At 39.9% G+C, this 25,312-nt stretch overlaps 1 protein-coding gene across 4 annotated transcripts in view; it reads left to right on the top strand.

The window, feature by feature from the left end:
• Window positions 1-907: 907 nt before the first annotated feature.
• The window catches only part of LOC119909220 (titin), an 82,119-nt gene continuing 57,714 nt past the window's right edge, over window positions 908-25,312 (top strand). For 2 of the 4 annotated variants that reach the window (XM_038727326.1, XM_038727329.1), the window contains exons 1-5: window positions 908-1,167; window positions 2,371-2,531; window positions 17,399-17,617; window positions 22,310-22,476; window positions 24,732-24,769. In XM_038727326.1, coding sequence (XP_038583254.1) covers window positions 17,407-17,617; window positions 22,310-22,476; window positions 24,732-24,769 — 416 coding nt within the window. In that variant the 5' untranslated portion in view covers window positions 908-1,167; window positions 2,371-2,531; window positions 17,399-17,406. The remainder of the gene's footprint in view (window positions 1,168-2,370; window positions 2,532-17,398; window positions 17,618-22,309; window positions 22,477-24,731; window positions 24,770-25,312) is intronic. The other 2 variants (XM_038727327.1, XM_038727328.1) reach the window with 2 other exon arrangements.

Here is a 25,312-nt window from a genome sequence, read left to right as displayed (position 1 = left end):
AGACAATAGTGTAAATGAGCAATGTGCAAAGGATGCTGCATTTAATATTTTTGTGAAGGTATTTTTATGTACATGAGGTAGGTGGATATACAGTATATACAATATGAGCAGCATGCATAGATGTTTTTTTAGTGATAATATGACTTGTTTAAAAAATAAACTTAATTTCAACAATGAAAAATAAGTTGTAGAGAGTTTACAGGTGAAGTAAGTGTTAGGGATTGTTCCTGACACTGTGCGTCCTGTGTGTGGTTGTTTCGTGTGATTTCATACTGGTATCAATGTATGGATGAAGTAGTAAGGGAGAAGGCACGGCTTCTACCTAATCGACGCTTAATCACCAATAAAGTTAAACAGAGTTTCTTTTAAACTCATTCATAAATTCTCTCCAGCTAACAGACCAGATTTAAGAGAGACACTGATGTGAACTGTAGTTTCTCTGGCGAATGTCCAGAAACTGCCCTATTGAGAAGAATTTCCGGCAAAACTTATGTGCCTTATATTTCAGAAAATAGTGATGAAAGTTTTGTTTTTCTTTGGATGAATGTATTGTTTGGTCTCCCAGAAAAAAAACCCACACAGATAAATACTGTACCTGTAGCTACTTGACCAATCTTCTTATTTTAATGGCCAATTTTTCATTATCCATAAATGTACATTTTCAGATGAGAAGCTGTTATTTTTTTTGTATTTAGGAAAGAGTTCAAACTTTTTATCAATTCATCAGTCTCCAAAGCAAACAGCAATTACAGTTTAACAGCTTGTATTGTATTTTAAATGTTTATATAAACCCTTATCCCCCGCAGCGCTAAACTATAGTACTAAGTATATTTGTGTTTGTTGCAAACTAGAATAAAAATTGATAGATAATAAACAAAAAATGTATTTAAGCCTGCAAGTGTGTCCTGAATGGAGGGCAGGGGGGTCTGCACCAGCCTGCATTAAACATGCACCTGCAGACCAACAGGCGGAGACGTGTTAATTACCTTTACCTGTTCACCTGCTCTGGCTGTGCATTCTGTCCTGGTTATGTTGACTAAAATAAATAAGGGTGCACATTTAATAGTCCTCACATTCTGCAGGTTTCTCCCCTTTGTGGACTTAAGTTAGCCGTTTAGCGAAGACTTGATTATTTATGAACCGTCAGGATCTTTTCAGAAAGCAGTGGTGAGTCTGTTTCATTTTAAGTAGCTTTGCTGGTTCACTGTTTGTGATGTTTTTGTGCTTTATGAATGCGGAGAAGTCTTAAAATGTGGCGAATGCTGGTTAATTAACAACGCTAATGCTAATGCTAATGCTAACTTGTAGCCGTTAGTTAAATTACAAGCTAACGTGATCTGACTAACACGGCTTTATTGCAATTGTAGATGTAGACTTTTACATCCACATTGTGACCATTGTACCCTCAGTATTTGCGCAATAAAGAGTAGAAGAGAGACGGAGAAAGTTTGGACGGGGAACTGCAGGATTGAGTGTTCGTATGCGTTAGCTAGCTACTCGGGTTTAATCGGGCTCAATCGGAAGTGTTCGGGCTGAAATTTTGAAATTGAAGTATTCATATCCTTTACTTAAGTAAAAGTACTAATACCTCAGTGTAAAAACACTCTGTTACAATGCAAAAGTACTGTAAGTAGAATAATAATAAGGAAAATGTACTTAAAGTATTAAAAGTAATCAAATCAGAAAATAAAAATGCTCCCTGTGACTGTTAAACAATTTATACATTAGATTATTATCATCACATTAATGTAAAAGCAGTTGTGGCAGTGTTGTAGTTGGTTGAGGTTTTGTTTCAGACTGCAATTAATGATTATTTTCATTATGGATTCATATGCTGATCATTTTCTCCAATAATCTATTGTAAAAATGAATGAAAATAGTGAGAAATGTCGAGCTCAAAGTGACACCTTCACAATGCTTGTTTTGTCGGTCCTTTCTACATTTATCTGACGCTTTTATCCAAAGCGACTTACAATTGCTATATATGTCAGAGGTCGCACGCCTCTGGAGCAACTACGGGTTAAGTGTCTTGCTCAGGGACACAATGGTGGATGTCTCACAGTGGGAATCAAACCCAGGTCTCCCAAAGGCAAGCATCTTATCCATTGCGCCATCACCTCCCCAGTCCAAACCTCGAAATGATTAAACATACATTATATTAATCAAAAGGAAAAGCAGCAGATGGTTTGTGAACCATGAAATGTTTTTAGGTGAAAAATTACTTCAACAAATATCAAAATAGTTATTCAGTTTCTGTCAACTGACTAATCGTTTCAGCTGTACTTGTATAAACTGTTTAATTTAGGAACAAAACATCATATAATTGTACATAATTGTAAAACGCTTTGTGTTGGCCACTGTACATTGCAGAGCTTTTCCTGCACAGGGGCTGTCAGACGACTTTTCAAGCGCTGAGGGAACCATCTCTACACAAATCCAAAGACTTTCAGGACGGAAGGAGGAAAAATCCTCCCGCCTGCTCGCCATCCTCTCGTTGGTTTGAATATCGTCTCGCAGAAGGCAGGAAGTCAGTAAGAGCACATCTATAACCTCATTACACAAGTAATCACTAATGCTCTGCCTCCATTTATCATACTTAAACTACTAAAACGGCCCCTAATGTGGTTGTAATGAAAACCCGACTCATTAGCGGGTCTGTCGGGTCATTTGTCGCCTTAATCGTGCTCATTGATAAAGTGGCTGAGACAGAGATTTCCCTCTTAAACTGACAAAGTTTGCACATTACAAGCCAAGAATTTGCCCTCAAATGGTGTTATCCCAATAGAAGATGTGCCAGTAAAGTCATGTGAGGATATACAAGTAATATACACTATAACTCAGGAACAGAACGCAAGACTGTGACCATATTTTACAGTTATAAATAGTAACTAGCACCGTACGGGCTGTCCTCCATCTTTTCTTGCCTTTTACTTCCTGCCTCGTTCTGAATTTCCAGCGTCTTTGAAATCACGTGACTGCAGGGGTCTAAATAAACTCTCCGGCTCAGCTGCCTAGTAGATAAAGATAGATATAATCCACGGAACGAGCTTATTGTTTTTTACTGGCCAAAAATGACACATTGCCTTTTTGCGTCACGTATACATTTGTTTCAGTAATTTTAATTGAGATAATAACTGTTTTGTTGGTTTGGCTACTACACCTGGTGGATGTCGCCACATTACGGTGGTAGCCAGCTAGATAAATACCCTCTTTCCCTCCCGACTCTTTATCCCCTAATGCCCACAAATCTACGCCAATCAAACACAAGGGACATGAAATGAACATAAACAACAACCAATGAACCTCCCTAATCTGCGGATTGCAGGATTTTGGTACAGCAGGGAAATTTGTGTGCAGGGGGAACCGTTAGCTGAGAGTCCAGAATGAGAGAGCCTGATCCCAGCAGGTCCAGAGCAGAATCTGGGAATAATTTAGCCGGTCAGGGGTCAAAGGAGAGCAGACGGGATCTAAACGACACGTTATTATGCACAACTCACTTTCAACTTTTATTATAGCGACTAAATTCTCTTCTTCTACAATCGGCCCAATATAATTATTTAAATGTGTTTATTAAGTTGTTTGTTTGTTTGTTTGTTGTAGCCTACAGTTTACTGTAGAGAAGCACAGAATGTTCGGCCACTGAAGTTAATTTCGGATGAAAAAAGCACTTTCTGTGTTTTCCCTAATAAGTCAAAAGGCAGATAAAATTTTTACTGAACAGTTACGTTGACATGTCGGCAGTGTGGAAGCATTTTGAAGTGTTCGAGAAAGACGCAAACATCACCTGAGTTGCCTTAATGAGCGGACAGTATTGTAGGCGTGGATTAGAACTGCTGACCCCACCTTTTAAATGTGTTCTGGTCTGTTAGTTTTCCCTGAACATAAATGTTTTGTTCCTTAAAGTGGTTCTGCTGCTGTGGAAACAGGCCTCTGGCTCTGTGTTTACGCTCTCTGCAGAATTCATTTTCATCTGGTGATATGCCGGGTTAATGCAGCCTGTGTGTCTGGCTCGCTCCAAGTCTGCAGATAAGACCTGAGGGCAATTATTCGCCAAGATAATCACTTTAAACTGTAAATGTGGAGTGTGTAAATTGGAAATGATGTGCTAATGATGGAGCGCTCAGTCTCAATCACATCTTAATTGAGTTGATGTGACATAACCCCCTACAGTTTTCCAATATTCATTATCAACTTGGTGCACCCACCCAGTAACGTACGCTGTGTGTCTTTCATGTGGTGCAGATTATTCATTAAATTTTACTTAACTCAGACCAGGGCTGGAACAGACTCATCAGGATCACGTTCTTTAAATGTGGAAAACTGTAAAAATGCCTGTTGCACTTTCCCAGAATCCAAGGCTTCGTCTTCAGATGTTCTTTTGTGTAACCACAGCTATTAGATTTCCATTAATCAGCTGGCAGATTAATTGTTTCAGCCATTACTTGGACAGGTTTAATACTTTATTGAGTTTTTCAGCATTTTTCCAATAATCTGCATCGGTCATTTAAAAAACGGATAGCCGAGATAAGAAATTAGTTAGACAATGCGCTCCTTTGGCTCCGATGCAGCCGCTTCTCTCAGTCTGTACTCGCCACTCTGTGTGCTGGAGCAATGTCCCGCCCACCGAACTAGCTGATTGGTTACAACTCACGAGTAATAGCCTATCAACACTGACTATTGTGCAAAAGTAGCCAATAGAACGAGCGAGCCACCACGCTGCGGCCCCTCCCCTCCCGTCTCAGCAGAGCCGTGCAAATACACGCGCATGCCATGCAATGTCACTTCTTACCCAGCCGTCCAATCACAGTGCAGGGGGTGGCGGGACAAACGCCACGCCGAGCCATCGCAGCTCTTGAACTGCAAAATCTCATGAACCCATTTTCAAATTTAGTAAAATTAAGTAGCCTACTTGCAGCACATGACCTCCACGGATATTATGCATCATAGCAACCACAGCGTCTCAGCCGAAAAAACGGACCCTAGCGCTCCCAGCTTGGCGTTTTCAGCTGGTAAAAAACGCTTTGGCGGACGCAGGCCTTTACTCAGTATTTTGATGTCAGGAATATAGTTTATTCAACATGTTCCATTTGTTTCCAGTGGGATACTGATTTCATGTTGTTACTTTGCTGCAGTAAACTTTACTTTTGTTGCTGCTCTGAAAACAGTTAGTTATAATAAAATATTAAATTTGATTATTATTCTGATTTTATTCTTTTTTAAATAACACATTTTTTAAAAGGCAATTATTTAGTAATGAAAAACCAATAAGAGGACAGATAAAGAACAGAACCAATAAATAGTATCAATAAAATCCTAACAATATAAAATTTAGAGTTTATGATAATTTATCACTCACAGTTAACAAGTCCATCTCTGGGATGGATCTCTAATTCATTTAATAATCTGTAGTAATATCATTACTAATAATCGGAAAAAAACATATCGGTCGTTCCCTATAATTGAGTGACAGTGGATTAAAACATGTGAAATGGATCAAAACGCAGACTCATTTAGTCTTTATTGTATGTCCTGAAGTGGCACAGAGCTCAAAAGATTGGGTGATTAAATAATAAATCAATTAAAACACAAATAATTAATCAGAAACAATTTTGATCGGCAATCTTTTTAAATGGGTTTACGTTTTTTCATATAATTGGCAAAACAAAACAATATTTGAGACAATATAAACAATGGCAATGACATTTTTTGAAAACACATATAACAATTTGAAGACTTCAAATATTAAAATGTTTTTTCTTTTTCTAATGTGATAACAAGTTCGTGTTTTTGGGGATTTTAGGCTGCTGGTTGGACAAAAGAAGTAACGTGAAACCACATTGTAAAGGATTTTCGATAATCAAATCAGATAGAAGCAGCCCTAAAACATTTTCCAGATGTTTGCTTTTATTTACCGTAAAACTTTCTTTTAATATTAATAGCTCGGGCTTTTATTTGCTAAAATCACTGAATTGACGCTGCCTATATTTGGGACAGGCGTCCATATCGGACAGCCCTTTAATTCCTAGTTGTTTCTGTTAAATGACCTTAACGCCTGATTTGTGGAGAATCTAACCGATCTAACGACGTGCAGCATGTCCATACAGACATATCGATCATACGTTTAAACTTTTAGATTTGTATGCACGAGCTAAGCAGCTTAGAATCAGCTAAAGCCGACGACCCCGCGGGGTTTAAGAGGTTTTATACATACAAAGAACTTCTATAAAAACCAGACCAGGCGTTTAATGGAGACCAGCGTTTATTTGTCAGAATGTGTTCCCACAGCAGTAAACAGGGTAGGCAGCTATTTGGGACTCTAATTGAAGTTTTACGGTAATTTTGATTTTTATTGTGTTCAATTTGAAAACAAACTAAAAAACAACTCGTATCACCGAATTTAAAAACAAGAATATTCACCATATCTCTTTTATATCTGTTTATAATTTCTCCCGGCACATGTGCAATAAAAAATATCTCTAACAGTGTTTCAGAACACACGCTGTCTTAATTCAAACTTACGATAAATATGTAAATTGCAGGTACAATAGGCTAATTATTAAATCAATAAACCCCAAAGATGAAGTATTAAATTACTTGTTTTATTTGACAGTTTAAAGCCCAAAGGCTTAAATAAAAGCATTCATTTTGGCATTTTGCTTAAAAAATAATGTAAACTAAATTTTTTTTTTTTGACCATGGAAATAGTTGTAGATAAAATATTTGTCCATCAACTGATTAATAAATTAATTGTTGAAGCTCTAATCTTTCCACACGTCTTTTATTTATTTTTTTACCTGCAGTTTTCTAAAGTCCCTGCAGATCAATGTGTCAGTCAACTGCTTTGGCAGCTGAGACGCAGGAGTGCATCATGGGAAACGTACGCGTCTCCTGTAACAGCTCAGCCCATTGAAGTCGTTGTTTCTGTACAGACCCCGAGGCGTCGGCGCTGCGGGCTGTGCAAACATGGTTCTGACTTATATATATAAAATCTTTTCAACACGATCTCAGGAGGAATCGAACGGCTTTCTGATCCTCCTCACCCAAGGTCACGAAAAGGATTTGTTCTTCATCTTCACTACGTCCTCTGAATGTGAAGGAAGTTGTCTCTCGGTTTTGTCGGTGCAGATAACACAGAGTGACTCCCATGGTGCAAGGAACAGCGGGGCTCATGAGGTTTTTAAATCCTGCAAGTTAGTAGTTTGGATCTTTACAACTAAGGTACAAATGTCGGCCAGGAGAGACCATCCAGCGCCTCGCCTAACTATAGGTGCTGTTTTATTTTTACCCGTAATAATAGAACAGAACAAAAGGTTATGAAGCTAGAAAGTACTCAGCGAGCTCCTACTGTGTTTATTTTTTAACAATAGGGGATGTTAAACCTTATTTATCTGTATTTGTGAGTGCAGTGGGTTTTGTTTATGAGAAAACGCTCTCGAGGAATGAGATCCCTGTCCACAGCAGTACGTTACTTGGCTTCGGCTCTTGTTTCTCCAAACTTCGGATGAGCTGACCGCCATCTACTGCAGTTAATAATACACTGACCGTGTATAAGTACCTCATACAGCCACACTATCCCTCTACACAAAGAAAGGCAAAGAAAAACTCTCCTTTTAAGAAGCAGAAACCTCGAGCAGAACCAGGACTCGTGGTGGGAGGCCAACACAATATCCACACAAACAGTAAAAGTAGCATTGGTACAGGAAACTGATAATGGTACTGAAAATTATATTTATATTAATAATAATAATAATTGTAATTCTGCTAGTAATTAGTAGGAGCGGATGTTTTGCAGGAACACGGTAGCAGCAGGTGACTCGCAGCCGCAGATCCAGACTGCAGAGCCAGAAGCACAAGCAGACAGCAACATGAGGAGAGAGGAGAGAAAGCACAAGGCTACGGGAGAGGGAAGAAGTCGAGTTAGTAACATGCATTACTGGGATGAGGTTGCATACAGAAGGAAGGAGAGGAAGAGCTCAGTGAATCATGGGAAGTCCCCCTGTCAGTCCCAGCCAGGGGTCAGCAACCTTTTACTATCCAAAGAGCCACTTTTGGCCAAAAAAAAGAAACAGTTTTATCCCTTTAAACGCAGGTGCATCAGCCTATAAATCTAAATTAGCTTATCAGCATTACTTAAAGGTCTAAATGACCATGCATTACCGTAAGGTGGCTGCAGTCCAATGCAATGTTTTGTTGCATTTATGAAAGTACAGGATTTTGAATCCATAGCTATATTAGGAGAACAGGCTACCCACGCCGGACGACAGCATGTAGCATGGTGAGGCACATTTGAGTTTGTCGTATGATGTATACGCTACATGTTTTTATAGTTAAATACTTCTAGGATGACTTTAGGCCTGCATAACTAAGGGATGGTTCAACCCTAACTATAAGCTTTACCAAAGAGGAAAGTCTTTAGCATGGTTTCTGACATTTAAGAGCTTTGTGGGTCTTTTTCCAGGAGGCTCCGGTTGAACTTTACCGGACGGTGATGCTGAAGCGATGAACATACTTTTCGTCTTTGTTGCCGCACAGTTAATAATACACATAATCAGTCAGTTTCTTTTTGGACTTTTAAGTAGCAGAGCCTCATCTGAGACGTCTCATCCACTTTGCGGCCAGACGGGGCTTTAAGTAGCCAAAGTGTCTCCTCACCGCCGATGTCTCGTTACTCTGTTCATCCACTTTGCTGTCGCTTTCTGTGCCAACACGAGCAAGTTTCCTCTGGAGGAGCAGCGCTAGTCTCTCCCACCATATTTAGCTGATCCGACCCACCCTGCCGTATGATTGGTTAGAAATAAGGCTGTTTGTACGTTGTGAAGTCAGAGTAGGAATTAAACAGTCTTACTTAAGTAAAAGTACAAAAGCATTAGCATCAAAATATCCTTCTAAGTTAAAGTACTGATCACAGAATGGCCCATTTCAGATGTAGTGCTCATTTTAACTACTTTATACACTGCTTGGTAACATAATAATAATAATAATAATAATAATAACAATGAAAATAATAATAATAATAATAATAACAATGAAAATAATAATAATACATATAATTACAATTATGATAATATAATATCATTATTTATTAGTCTAAGCTTTATGTAATAATTATTTCTGTAAAAACAAATAAACTGAGTTTACTGAAGTAAGCAGTAACTAAAACTGTCAGACAAATATATTGGAATAAAAAAGTACTATATTTGCCTCCAAAATGTAGTGTAGTAGAAATGATAAGGAGCATAAAATGGAAATATTCAAGTAAAGTACAAGTACCTCTTGAGTGAATGTCCACCACTGCTCTATGGGGATCAGTGTAATTCTACAATAAATATCTCATGTGTGATCAGTAATGATGTTTTATTTTTACAGTGAAATCTAGTTTTGTTGATTCTGTAAATACACATATTTTAGAGGACTTGCAGGTGTAGATCAGAAACAGGAATTTGTCTTGTAGCCCGTGTTGTTGCTGGAAGAGACGTCTGCTGGGGGAGTCGGAGGATTATTTTTGGCGGTGAAAGGTTAAACAGAGAGGCTTGACAGACTAAATTAACTGGATTATCTGTCATTCTCGTCTGGATTCACTGGGAGAAAAGCCATCATAGTCGTTTCACCCGTAAACAGGGTTACCGTAGTACCTTATTTATACCGGGAAAAGTGAAGTATTGTTCACTTTAAAGGAATAAAATAAAAGGGAATAAATGCACCATCTTTTTCCACATGAACGATAGATACTAAAATCTGCAGGGACGTCCATTTGAATACTAAAATATAACTTTCTGTTAATTTCCGTTTTGTCAGATACCTTCGTGACTGTGAAGGTAAATTTAGTTCAAATAATTCAAATAATAAGTATTTAATCAAAGTGTTGTAGGTTGAGCCCAGAGTGGATTTTTAGTGTGTAAAGTGAGTTCCCTGAAAGGGAAAAACTCACTGTAAACAAACTCCCACCAAGAACTGAAAAGTGCATCACAACGGCCCACAGAGTACAATTAAATGTACTACTATTTGTACCACAAAGACCGTGACAAAGTACAAAAACCAGAGGCGTAACTTCGATCTGACAAATAATGATGTGAAGACAATTTAGAAATAAGCCAAATATGATACAGATGATAAAATAAAATAATAATATATATAAGTAAAAAAACTTTGATTTTCTACGACAACTGCTGCTGCTAGTACCATTACTGATACTGCTAGTGCCAATACCACTGCAGTAGTACTATTGACAGAACTACTACTGCTGTACAAGTGATGATACTGCTTCTAGTACTACTGTGACTACTAACACAACATGTACTACTGGCAGAACTGCTTCTATTACTGCTCGGTACTTCTAATGTTACCGCTATTATTACTATCTCCACCACTACTACTGCCTATTGCAGCAACTACCACTACTATTACTACTTGTACTACTACAACCAATACAGTCACCTGTGCTGCTGATGCTGACAAATACTACAGGGTTTCCGCAGGTTATTAAAAAGTCAAAATTTAAGTCTTCAATTTGGTGAAGTTTATGTTCTAGGGCTTAAATAATTTCATCAGGTCTTAATTTTCCAACACATCTAATGCTCATTGAAATGCTCCAGCAGCGCTTTAGAATTAAATTTTTCCTCCTGTGGTTCTTTCTTTCGCTAGTCCACATATAATTATTACCGCGAGTCTCTTTCGGATTGTACCTCAGGTATAAGAGATGCAAACTAGTTCTTTTAAGCTGACGAGGAGATTATTCTTTTGGATTTTGATGCACAAATGAAATGTTTGTAATAATACAGAAGGGAGGTGGTTCTCATGTTGCCTATTTTTATATTAATTTCTACAAGTGTATAAAGTCGTAATTTAAGACACAAAATGCAAACATGAACCGTCCTATCTGTAATGATTCGGAGGTCGTTTAAACAGGGTTTTCCTGCCATTATAAGGTGTCCAGGCTCAGAAGTGCTTGGTGCTGCGCCATGAATGTAAAATCAAAACTAATCACATGAATTTTCCAAGATCGAATGACTTTTTTTTTAAGCAAGTTTAGCTTTTGGGGTGTAGTTTATTCAAATCTGCTCTAGATTTTCCTGCTTATTATTCACAGATGTGGTAACAACAATGTTCCAAAATTATGTGGAATAGCACATTATTATTATTTGTATGATTATTTGTAAATATACCTGCTTTGCACCTGCCTCGCCTTCTCTTCTTCCTGCACTCACTCATAGAACTCGTCTTTTTTCTGGATATTTCCAGCTGGCAGGCGCGACGCATGCCAGCTTGTTAATTACGTAGCTTATCAATGTCATCGTCCATCCCGGGGTTTTATTGTTGACAGCACCCAATGCCAAATTTGTAGACATCACTCAACCCTGATTTTGAATACATTTATTGACTCTGCAAGTCACTTTGTGACTGCATTTCCTTTGTACGTTTCTCTTTTTGACGTCGTGATATAGAAATTTTATTCATAGTGGTCTTAAAAAGTCTTAAATTTGACTAGGTGAAACCTGCAGAAACCCTGTACTACAACTATGTGTACAAGTACTTCTACCATTATTAGTACATGCTGGTGCTGATACGGGCAACATGACCACCCACTGCAACTGCTGCTTACTCATACAACTACTACTGCTTTTACTACTGCTTCTATCACCACTACAACAACGGCTACTGCTACTACTAGTACTACGAAAGGTACTGCCACTTGTGCTGCTGCTGCACCAAGGTAAAATACTACTGCAACAGGTACTACTGCTCGCACCAGCGATACTCCCACCCACAGCTAATTCTGCTAATTCAATTTCTACCACTGCTGCTGCAAGTAATCCTCTCCTCCTCTTAGTACTACTAGTACCAGAACTACTACAACCACAACTAAAGCCTGTGCAGCTGATGCTGTACTTACTTCAAATACTATTACTAATGCTATGTGTACAAGTACTGCTACCATTATTAGTACATGCTGGTGCTGATATGGCAACACGACCACCCACTGCAACTTCTGCTTACTACTACTAGAACTGCTGCTGTTCCACACCAAAGGCAGTGAAACAAACAGATGAGAGTTCAACCGGCCGTCGGATTAGAGATTAAAAGCAATTTCTAATCTTCTTTTGCTGGGCTCCTCAAATACATCCAAACTTGGGTGATGTCTGAGCTTAAGCTGACCTACAATAACAACATAAAAACAAACATAACCAATAAAGAGAAGAGAGTAAATCTTTCTTTCTGCTCTTAAGAGACACACCGGCTCCTCAGCCCTCCACCCGCCAGCCTTCCCCCACAGTTCACCATCCTCCTCTGGGAGTCGGTGCATGTGGAAGAATGTTTTTGATGGTTCGGTTCACTGTGTTGAAGCTACATGGGTTAAATGTAGATAATCAGCAAACTGCTTCATGAAATTATTATTATAGTCAATTAGTCGATGAGTTGAGTTACAGGAAAATAAGCCAGAGCTTACATTGTTGTACAAATGCCAGAGCTTCTCAAATATGAAAATCTGTTGTTAGAATAGAAGAAAACAAGCTAAAACTTGGACTTTGGGAAATTCTTATGGCCTTTTTTACTTTTTTTTTATGGTCTAAACAAAGATAAATCTATTTGACGAAATATATTGTCACATTAAACCTTAATAAAATGTTCCTCCTTAAATGAGGCCATTGCTGCAGAAAAAAGGAAAATAATAAATTTAAATGAACCGTGAAAAGAAGAAGGAAACAAAGACATTATGCAGGAAATTCAATATAAAGTCAGATTATTTGGAGGGTTGGGTTGTGTAACATGACACCTAAGATACTGACAGCTTAGAGAAAGAAATGCATTTAGTAGAATTACTTATTTGTAGTTGGTAAACTTTTATTCTGCAGAGTTACAAGGTGCTCCATGGGTGCAATACCATACATTTCTTTAGGACTCGGATCTAAAAAAAACTAATCCCTTTTTTCATACATACTATAAGAGCCAGATTTATCTTGAAAGGTTTCAAACATCTGAGGCCTCTCCCGGGAGTTAAAGCCTGAGATGGCATAAGCTTTTGGACTTATGGTATTTGAAACAAAAGCAGGAAAGTACAGTCAACAGAGGGTTTAAGTATTCATTTATTCCTGCAATGTCAAAGTTTGTGGTGCATCAGTGTCACCAAGAAATTACTGCAGGATCATACGCGCAGATTTGAGATTGAAAAATTGTACAAAAAAGTGGCTCAGATTAATAAAAGCAGTTATTCCAGTGACAAAACTTAAGGATACAAGATAAATCAGAAGGATAAAAATATAATGGCCAGGTCACCTTCAATCTGAACGGACGTGTTTCAGCCTCCAGGCTGATGTGCGTGACAGTCGGTACTGGTTAGGACCGCCCAGACCGCTACCGACTGGGAGACTGGTGATGAGGTGAGGATGTGATTTTACTGGATAGCTACAAGCTGTGTGCTTTACAGGAGCTGTCAGCGCTGTCGAGTAATGTGAGTTTTATTGGTTTCAATGGAGCATTGGGTCACATCCTCTCCACACTGCTTTTTCCGAGGCCTTCTAAGAATAAAATAACCGGGGGAAACGCCGGTTTGAAGTGTGAGGGTGGCCCAGGAGGGGGTGTGTGCTGGACAAACTAGTCGCCGTGGTTGACAGATGCCCCCAGAAAGCCACTAACAGGATGACGCCAGTGCTGCGAGGGCCGCGGGGTAAAGACGGATTATGTCTGAGCAGTAGATAAACAGATTATTCCCGAAACGGTGCCTACTTTTTTAACCTCGTCACTCTTGCCACACTTACAAGCTCCCTCTGTCCCACAATTCCCCCGGGGAGGACGACGACGACCAGCGGCTTACGAGTTTACGCCTTCCTGCATCAGATGCACATCCTGGGATTCATCAGGAGACTTTCAGGAACAGCCCAGGGCCCTGAATGATCCGCCGTCTATATGCAACCTTAACTGACTGCCCCCATGAACCCCACCTGAGCTAGAGGACGCCACCAACCCCGCCTTCCCCTTCACCCTGCTGGATTTACTTTTGACATTCATATTTTGGGAACTCTTCTTCCACAATGCTGTGGGTTTTTGGACTTGTGCTGTCCTTCGTCCTCGCTCCACAAGCTGCTGGAATTAAAGGTAAGCCTTGTTTTGTTTGCAGAGCCACAATCCTTTTGAGCCTTGACACTTCCAAATCCTTGAAAAAGGTGTCGCCCGCGTTTACACTTTTTATTCTTTGCAAAAAAAGAAAGAAAGAATGAAGTTGGCAGAAGATAAGAGCAGTTGGATATGAGGATTTGAATAGTAAGACTACCCTAAACTTGGTCACAATGCAAAGCAAAGCCTATTACGGTTGCATAAGTAGTTGCCTGTGAAATCGCTGAGGTGTTGTGACAAAGAGGCCGTTTAAATGCATGATAAAACAGCAAGAAGTTGAGTAAATCCTTTGTCTTTGTCTTACTCTGAAGCACAGCGAAAGTGAAATCAGTATTTATGACGGGCCGCTGAGCTGTGCAAACATCTCCACAATGCAAATTAAAATGGAAAACGGATAACGGCACAGTTTAGTCGATTTATTGCCGGCTTGGTGACAACTTGACAATTTGAATTACAGTACTCCAGACTTATAAACATGACAAAAGAGACGGGGTTATCATTCTCTGTATTACATCTGAATAATCTCGGCTGAATATTACAAATAAAGCCAAATATCCCGCCTGTGACACCGGAGGTTCACCTTCACTTCAAAACATTTCTTATCCTGCATATTTATTCTAAAAGCATCGTTAAGTAGGATGCCGGTGAATTACAACACCCACTTTGGCTAATACCGTCCTCTGTGTGTGTGTGTATATATAACTTCTCGATTGTGTGATTGAAAAACATATGCGTACAGTACGCTGTTGATGGGTGGTTGCTCTTATTCCAAGCACCCTTCAAGCTCACTGAGTGCTTTTATTTTTAGCACAAGTGGGCATAAGGAGGGAGAATGAACCCCTGAACCCTGGCAGGCAGATAAATGTACAGTAATGCCTACTCCACTCTGCTCATGTCCACAAATAACAACACGGAGATGTATGGAAAGAGACGTACAGCTTTATATAGAAACAGATCCTCCAAGCAAGTTAATTATTTCCCTGCGTTATCATGATCCATGTGATTTTTGTCGTAAAATGAAAAAAGTGAGTGTAGGGCAGAAAGTAAATGATGTAAATTGAGGTTACACATGTGTTAGTGTTTATTATTTTGGTTTCTGTGCATCTAAAGGTCACTGTGCTTCCTTCTGCGAGACTTCACTGTACAGTAACCAAGGTCGTCTCGTGGAGAGAAGAGCTTGGAAAATGCTCTGAATAGGTTTCTGTTATTAAAGAAAGTACAGAGAAAGGGAGATAAAACTCAAAATGAGTTGCTGGTTATGAGCCAGAGTACGTGAAAGTGAACTGAAAGAAAAAAAAAAATCATGTATAATATTTTTTTATGTAAAGTATTTTACTGTGTAATTATGTATTTTTTTGTGAACTTCTTTGTTGTCAATGTATCCTCTGTGAAAACCTAATAACCCAAATAAACAAAATGCAAAATGAATATTGTGTTCACCATGTCTTCCACATCACGGCCTGCCGGTTTACTTTAATATATACATTCTTATTAAAACACATTTTTACGATTTATTGGCATATTTTGGCAGCGCAACTAAAGATGTTTTTCAGCATCTACTCTTATTTTATATAAAAGCGTTCCCTCTTTATTATTGCCACAGTAGGATGACACTAGGGCTGCAACTAATGATTTTTATATTGATTAATCTGCCAATTATTATTTTATTAAATTATTGATTAATCCTTTTGTCTGTAAATGTCAGGAAATGGTGAACGGTGGCCACCATATTCTCCCAAAGCCATAATGTATTAATAACCCTTTGAGCTCTGCAATAGAAACGGTCTGCCCCGGCCTACATTGGTATTTTTGCTTATTGTGACCTTAAAATGCTTCATATCCCTAGAATCTCTACAACCTAAGCTAAACATGTCCATAAGTACATAAACCATAATAATTTATTGAAATTATTGAAATTTAATCATAGTAATAATACAAAAATCTGTTTTTCCACCAGATTTGACAAAGTAAACACACAAAAGAGACAGAAATTGAAGAGAAGATGTTTAAATGTAGAAACATGAACAAAATATTTCTTTAAATGTTTAGTTTTATTTTTCACGACAAAGAAAAGCAACAAGTCAGCATATCTGAGAAGATGTATCCAACCAATTAATAGGAATTTCTACTTGAAAACAACTAAAATGATCAGTCTATTATCAAAATAGTTGCCAATTAATTCTCTGTCAATCGACTGGTTGATGAATCGGCTAATATTTACAGCTCTAGATGACAAGTCCTTGGCCTCTGTGTTAAGTTTTTGTCTGTTGATTTTTCAACCACAAGACTTCAGCGTGAAATTTTTCTTTTCACTCTTTTGGTAACATCCTTGTGAACGAAACTCCAAATGGTGGCGCAGAGCAGGTGAACGACCCTGACGAACACGCGGCTGCTCGTGAGCAGGTGGCACTCTCAATCTGGTTCATTCAGTAAATCCGAGTTCGTCAGCGACCACTCGTACGAACAGACCACACAGGAAAAAAGGTTTACAGTTAGAATATGGAAATGTTGCAAGAGGTTTGACACCAGTTGATGGACTAAAAAAAATAAAAAATTGCTATATAAACAGGGCTGGAACTAATTATTATCGATTTAATCTGCAGATTATTTTCTCAATTAATAGATGAGTTGTTTTGTCTCTTAAATGAACGGATGCCCGTCTCCGTTTCCCAGAGTTCCATGTTTTGTTCTGACAACGGAAACCACAGAACTTCCATCCATTATAAAACAGAAAATCCTTAAACAATTATCATATTAAAATTGTTGCAGATTGAATTTTCTGCTGATCGACTAATCGATTAAACGCTTCAGCTCTACATAATTCTTGGCAGTGTAAGGCGGGCTTGGTATTTACCACCGTGACAGCGATGCCAGACTGCCGTTCTAGATCTGATTAAACACGATATCTGTTAATTGTTTGAAATGTCTGGCAACTGTTCATTAAATGCAACATTTACCAGAAGCAGCAGGAAGGACTGCTGTAATTAACACATTGCACAGAGCTGAAGCAGCTGGCTCATCTATTGACATATTATTGACTTCTGCTTTTAGTTTGATGCTTTTAACACATCCCCTAAATACTTGTGCTGTTCGTTTTGAGCTGCTTGTAGCACCAGACGGGTGGGGTTTACAATAGAAAGCGTAATTTCTGTTGTCAGTGACAGAAAGGACACTAAATCCAATTAGAACTGTTTTCAAATATTGCCTAAACCTCGCAACATCAGCTGTATTGTCCTTCTTCCTGTAAACACGACCCATCTGTTGCTCTGACTCTCTGTTTCCTGTTCAGAGAGCGGCATGAGGCCGGACTCGGGGGTGAAGACGGAGGCTGTTGGCTCTGGACGTTTGGTGGAGCTGCTGAAGACGTCCGCGCAGTCCAAAGGTTTGGAGTTTGAAGCGAGACGTCGATCGAAGAGGTCGGTGTTTTTACACTCCGGAGTGAGAATCTGCCCCCAAGAGACCATCAATGAAGTGCTCGCCAGCCACCAGGCTTATTACCAGCTCAGAGGTACTTTATTCTGTGTAACCTCCTGTATTTTACAGCCACCAGAGCACCTAATTCTTTCCTTGCTCAAGGGCACATCAGCAGTAAGGGTGTGCATCTTCACTGGTGTCACGATTTGATTACGATTATCAGGTCAACGATTCGATATCTTGATGCATCACCTCAAGGGTGGGGAAACGATGCGATTGTAAACGAATAGGATAAAGATGTATTTTTCTCACTATGTGACTACTTGGTACTTTTAAAGTAAAGTATTTGTAACAATCCAAACAAGTAGGTCGTAATTAAATGCAGATATTTAATGTTCTTCATATAAATGTAGCTAAAATTATTACAGCGTTATTACTGACCTCTGTGTGAGGCTTTCTGAGTATAGAGTGGGGGTTGAACTACGCACTTTACAACGCTCCAGCCAAACCACGTTTACTCCACCTTAATATATCTATGTGTCCCTTGTTTTTGTCGAGAGGATGCTAACTAAGCGCTACCGCGGTGCACAGTGCGCAGGTCAAAATCGTTAACGTTAGTTGCGCATTGATTTTGCAGGGAGAACCACACGTCTCCGTTGTGTGCTCCGTACAGACGATTTGTCAACATTACGTTATCAATTAACGTTTAGATAATTGATTATTGACATTTGTGAATCGATTCAGATTTGCGATGCATCTAAAAATGTATTATTTTCCACACCCCTAGTCAGCAGTATTTACGGAAAGCGGTGATTCTCATCTTCTTATATTTGCGGGGGGGGGTTTCAGCTTGTCACGGTGTGTAACAGGTGTTTTTCTGACCACAGATGCGCTCTCGTTGGGCAGACGCCTCCGAACATAAACAGTAACACGCAGCATTTATTAAACTACAGATGTTCAAAGCCTACATTAGATTTTGATTGATTGATTTCCTGGCGCTCGCTGGGCAGATTTCCGTTCCTTTTCAGTCTGGTAGAATTAAATCCAGTTTAGGATTCTGTTGTTTTTGTTTGGATCGGAGCACCATCACATTCACAGAGGCGACGCCGGGCAACCAACACCAAATGTAGTACAACAGTTTCTATACCCCCTCCAAAAATCCCTTGTTTCCCTCCTCCCAGCCCACTCCACTCCTACCCCATGATGAACCACCATGAATGCACTTCGGTCCAAATACCACAATAGACACACAAAACAAAAGCTATCAAACATTAACCATTCCTCTCAGACCCCCTCTCTCTGCTACCCAGAAAATGCACGACCATTATAAACCAACAGCCAATAAATTCTGCCAGTCTCCTCCATCATCCATGATGATATCCACAGAAATAGCCCGGAGTGTACATAAAGTGTACGTATATATGAAGTAAACACAAAAAAATTGTACGTAGTATATTATTTAGGGACAACGGGGGCGGCTGTGGCTCAGGAGGTAGAGCGGGTTGCTTGGTAATCGAAAGTTCATGTAGAGTAAAAGCGCTTTGAGTGGTCAAAAAGACTAGAAAGTAAATTTACATTTATTTATAATATTACAACAGGCAAGGAAATGCATTGAAGCAAAGCAGAAAAAGTACAGTTAACTACAAATACTTGTAATATAGTATTACAATTATTATGTAGTAACACGCCAACATAATGTAATTGTGCTTTATCGAGCTCCATTTATTAAACTAGACATTTTCAAAGCCGACATTAAGTTTTGATTGATGGATTTAGTTTCAGTCTGGTGGAATGAAATCCAGTTTGAGATACAGCTGCAAGCAGGGACCATCTTGTAAACCTTTTGTGGTGTTGCGCTCAAGGACATCCTGACATACTGCAGTATTTTTTTTTAGAAACTCAAACCCTGAAGAGAAACAAACAAACAGTTTGGAAGGAAGGAAAATGTCAAGTTTTGTCATTTCTTGCTTCACAAAGGTTTGACAGCTGACTCTGATGTCAGAGTCGTTGAATGCAAAAGCGGTGACAGCTTTCAAAACCGTTATGGCTCGCAGCTTTATTACCAGGTGATGATGAGAAGTACGGCTGGAAATCAACGGGAAACTTACTGGCCTTTTTTAATTATAGCAATTTAGTCAAAACCCAATTAAACTTTTTACTTCCATTTCGGACTTCTATCCTCAGCTTAATGACGAGTCAGTCGGTTAGTTTGACTTCAGTATAACGATATAAAATACAGCTTTGAAATGTATTTCCACACCGTGTGCGATATTAGGGGAAAGATATTTTATTTGATATTAAAAGTGTTGTCAGTAACCGGAAGGAAACGCACGTCTTGTTAACAACCTTAGAAACAGGGCTGTAACGGTTCTGAAACTGAAACCGCGACACACAATCGTCCACGGTGCCATGATGCGAAGGGTGGAACTGCCGCATGCTGCTCCCCAGACTCTCAGTGTGGCGGTGGCGTTTCTCTGCAAATGTCAGCCGTTTATATAACTAGACGGCCCGTCCAAGCAAAGTCTATATGTAGGAAAGTTAAAGATAACGTTTGGAAAGTCTAGAAGAGCCCACGATTATTATTATTATTATAATCTTTATTATATAGTTAGCAAGTTAGCGGAGGGCTAAACAGGAAGTCAACACAGGGAAACAGAAGGCAGTTACCGTAATCGACTTTCAAGTGAAGGCATCTCTAAGACCGCTGGTTTCAAATAGCCATCTAGGGCAGCACTTACAGCAACGTGTGATGTCAGCACGCCACGTCTTGCGTCTCTTCTGGCTGGCTATTGAACAGGCAAATGGATAACAGAACCCTCAGAAATCATACTAAACAAGCTCGGTTGGTTACGGTCATGGCCTAACATGATAGTGGTGGATTATTTAGTTTCAAAACCAAAACAACAGACATCTGTTTTGTTTTCCTGTTTTAAACCCATAATGGAAAACAAAGGAGCTGCGTTTTGTTCTGTCTTTGACCGGTGTTGTATCCCTACAACCCGTTCTCACTCCCCGACTCCTGACATATGGTCAAGGCTGATCTGAAGCAGCTGAGCGATCTAAGAAAATACCTGAATATGTTTATCGAGGGTTTTTTTTTCTCGAGGCTACGGCCAGGGTTAACTACGGGGGAGCCAGGGGGAGCTTTACTCCCTTTAACAACTCCCCGAAAACATGATTTGTAATATTCTGGGGGGTCGACAATATGCTATTTTTGCCATTCATTTCTATTTTTTGTAGCCCGTCGTCATGGATCATGTGTAATCAGTAGCGTAAGCCGGAGGGATCACCGACCGTCCACAGCGCACCAGGTCGCTCTCGCCCTGTACGCTCCAGCGCACGCTCCCTGTCCGGCGGTGGACCTTCAACCAACCAACCTTCCAAATTCGTCCATCTCAGAAAATAAAAGGTTGGATCGAAACAGCGCAGAGAGGCTGTACGAATATTACCTGAGCCTTTTAATTTGTGTATGATTCGTTAATATACAGCTCCCCGAATTAACTAATAACTGTTCATATTTGCTGTGTACCACTGGATGAACTATCACAGAGTTAACTTGAAATCTTAAAAACCGGAGGATTCTCAGGAAAGCGTTCCTGTTCCAGTCGCTTGTGAGTTACAAACTGAACGTTGAGCCAATTTTATAAAGCTGCGGCAAATCGGACACCTTAAATACTTTTCCGTTTTGGTTTTAAGACGAAATAATGAAAGAACGAAGCAAACATTCATCAGAGCAGAGAAAGACAAACAGGCGAGGAAGAGAGTGGAGGGAAATGATGTGTGATGAAGTAGTCGTGGAACCGGGTCTGACCTCCAGGATGTTGCAGCTACATGAGCCACACTTGAGCCAGCTGACCGCTCGGTGTGAGCGCTCAGGAGGGGATGAAGTGAGTCATGGACGTGACTCACTTCACCTCCTCCTCGCAGGTCGTCAGTTACAAGTCTGTTTGTGTCAAAACGCTCCGACAGAGAGAAGCGACAAGCTGTGAAGCTCCGACGGTTTGTTTTCTTACCTCTCGTTCACCGCAGAAACAAAACCCCAGGCACTGACACTGCTGTCCAACAAGTAGGCGTCCAGCGCTGTGACACCGTGTAATGACTGCAGTGCTGCTTCACACTGTGTCAGTGTTCCTTATTGGATTAAAACTTATCTCCACTGATACAGATATGCAAATATCTATTTATATGTATTTGTTCTTCTCATCTAATGTCTTCTTTTACCTTTCACTTTATCATTAAAATAAATGATAAAGATTAAACTACATTTGTAAATAGTGACATTTTTAATTTAGAGAGAAAGAGAGAAACTTTATTAACCCCACAAGGGGGAAATTCAGTGTTTTTCTCACTCTGTTGTTGTTATTAACCACCCACACGCAGGTCAGAAAAAAAACACACATGCACCTTTATACACATGCAACAACACCCTCCGGTTTCCAAGCCAAGTCCTTACGGAGCTCAGACCTTTTTTAAACTAGGAATTTATTTAATTTAGTTTTTCCTGAAGTTATAATGCTGTATAATGCTCCCACTCACGTTTCCTAAAGAAGTCTTTCACCTCATGCTTGTTAAATTAACAGCCTGATTTAGTTGAATGCACAAAAAAAATTTGGGGCAGCAGGAATAGAAGATTCTGAGAACAATATACAGAGAAATCCCACAGACGAAACTGTGAATCTGTCATTTCTTACGCTTGAGTTTACAGTGTAGAGCAGATTGTTTCTGTGGCAGCGCTGTCTTTAGGGCTGAAAGTCTAAAAGGCTGTGGTGTGTGTTTGTTTGGTCAGTTTGTCAGGAGGCCGTGTGGGAGGCGTTCAGGATCTTCTTCGACAGGATCCCCGGGACGGCGGAGTACCAGAAATGGGTTCACACGTGTCAGCAGGAGTCGCTCTGCATCTCTGACCTCGGCAAAAACTTCAGCAGCTCCGAGGAGCACATGAGCATGATTCACAGGGTAAGAAAACCTCAGCGGGCTCCGAGAGCGTTCTGTGGAAAACAGTGTCAACACCGTGTCAACAGACACACAGTACATTTAGACACGTAACAGAGATGCGAGTCCTGCAGATATGTTCACAAATATATATAACAAATGTGTGATATTACACAAGCTGGGGATGCACCGATCCGACACCGATATCGGCCCGATACTGGCACAAATAGCTGGATCAGTATTGGTGACAAGGGTGCCGATCTGTGCTGTTCAATACTGTACCAACAGTTTCTACGGCTACTTGCAGAATCTGCAAAGTCAGTGTTTCAAGGGGCGGCACAATCAAGCAGCTGGTTAGGAAGTTAATTCCCAGTCTCTTCCTCACAGAGAGGAATTCAGCTTATCAACAATACACGAGTATCTGATCGGTGCTCTGCATCGGCTGATACCCAAATCCCAGGTACCGGGACAGAAAAAATCGGATCGGTGCACCCCGAATAAAGAGGAAATGTTTATATTAAACATATCTGCAGGACATTCACTTTCTGTCGACATTCTGTTTTCTGCACAGTCCTGTGAACTAAAGCATGATTCACGGTTTTATGTTGAAACAGAGACGCGTCACTCGGTCACATCCTCAACACAACTCCATGACAACTCCGGCTAGAAAGCCAATCGTCTGCTTTTAACAGCCAAAGGGGGAAACGACATAATTTAGCCAATCGCGTGGTTCCACTGACGTAAGGGTCTGTTTTTCTTCTACTGCGCATTCGTGGAAGTGGTGACACATGCGCAGCAGAAGTATAACCGGTCGGGAAAAAACGCTTTTTAAACCTTTTTTCAGCGACTTTGATCAGATTTTGATCAGACTTTGATCAGGCCTGGCTGCCCGGAGGCGTTGCCAAGATGGCGGCCGAGTGGCGTGACTTGCCTAAAAGGACTTTGGTTAAAATTAAGGAGTCGTTGCAATCATGGCGAGGTATATTGGAATTGGGAAAAGGGGCGTTTAAGTATGCGGCTCCCTGCGCTTGGAATCAGCTGCTAAATGTCCTGAATCTTCTTTTGAAGTACTTTTAAATGACTGGCAGTTCTGGCTGTATATGTTATGATTGATTACTCGGATGATCCTTGTTGTTGATTACTTGTGGTAAATATTTATGAAATTTTGATATCGATGATTTATTCCCATTGTAAATGATTATGTGTTTTATGTGATATGTTTTAATGTGCTTTGTTCGATGTGGGTAAATTTCTATGTCTAGTATCTAAGGTTATTTCTTATTTAACTATTTTAATTATACTTCGTTCTCCACTTTTATTTTAGTGTTTCCGTTCCCTTCAATTCTCTTTTTTTACCCACACACACACCTACACCTTGGCTGCAAACACCGCCTCTTTTTCCCTGAATGTGTCTGCTCTGTAGACCATTTCCATCAGCGGTGAGTTTTATAAAGTAGCCGAAAAGACTGCCGAGTGACGTCTGTGCTGGTTTGTTCGCCGTTGTTTACCCGGACCGTGCTTGTAAAATATCCACCGTGTCCACGTCTTCTCGTAGATCTCCTACTGTGTTTCTCTGCAAAATGGTTAAATGGGTCGCCACATGTACCGGGGCGGCCCACAAAAGTTAAGTCTATGTGTGGGAAACACTGCATGCAGACCCGATCAGGAGCTTCAGTTCAGACCAAACATCAGAATGAGCAGTAGAAAGATGTGCCTAATAAAGTGACCACTGACTGCTTTATCAAATCTGTCTCCATACGTAGTGAACATTGTTGGGGGTCTGAGCAAATTTGTGCAATTTGGGTGAATTGGCCCTTTAAAGAAAACCCAAAGAGGAAAGTTTTCTTATCTCATAATTTCACACTCATTTTTGAAATTACACTGTGGAGAATTAATGGCTTTTTGTGGCCTGAAGGGATGTAAAGCTCCTCAAGACCGCAGAGACGGCCTCAGCAAAATGTATTTTTAAACCACAACAGGTAATTTAGACATAATTGGTTTTATGCAAACCCAGCTCCTGGGTGTAAAGAAAGACGTGAAGGAATCAGTTAATCAGATGTTCAGTCAGTCGTCAATCTAAAAACAAACAGCAGCGAGAGCAGCAGCAGCAGCAGCAGCAGGCGCTGACACATGACCTCATTATCACAAACAAGATAATCATGTGGCCAATTACTGCCTAAGTGTTAAAATGTGTAGAAGGACACTGTTTGTTAGTGTCTGACATGGCTTGTTTGACACATACGATAAATTATTATTATTATTTTTTTGTTTGTTTACAGAGGATGAACCGGAGGACAGACGGGAGGCCTCCATCACGGTAGGTGTGACAGATAATCGTGTCCTCAGCCTGTCTCTGAGTACGGACAGTACAGATAGCGTGAGCCCATTTAAAAAGGCTGTAAGCTCTGACTAGGGCTGAAAGAAGAAAATCTAATTGCGATTTTTCTGCCAGATGTTGCGATTCGATTTGCTTCTTCTTCTTCTTCAGTCTTTGTTTGACGGAAGCAGCGTCAAGCAGCACAGAGCAGGAAGTCGGACACAGAGAATCCGGTCAATTTTCAAAATAAAACACCCTGTGCAGACTCCCGATCGTATATATCAACAATAAGCACAGACAAAAAACAAACTATTTAACAACGTAGCTACTAGTAGGGCTGGGCAATATGTCCAAAAAATTTATCACGACTACAAATTTCATACCATTTGATATCGATAACTATCACGATAAATGTCAAATTATTATTTCTTTCAAATTAAATATCTACAGATTTTTGCTTTTTTGAAGAAATCAGATGGTTGGTTGTGGTTTTAAACTGTTGTTCATGGTCAGAACATGACAAACACTCGCCAAATAATGGAT

This window comes from Micropterus salmoides, unplaced genomic scaffold (genome assembly GCF_014851395.1).
Source record: "Micropterus salmoides isolate LMB-PRFRI ecotype aquatic unplaced genomic scaffold, ASM1485139v1 Ms_hic_scaffold_18, whole genome shotgun sequence".
Classification (NCBI taxonomy): domain Eukaryota; kingdom Metazoa; phylum Chordata; class Actinopteri; order Centrarchiformes; family Centrarchidae; genus Micropterus; species Micropterus salmoides.
This window is presented reverse-complemented; position numbering and strand designations above follow the sequence as displayed.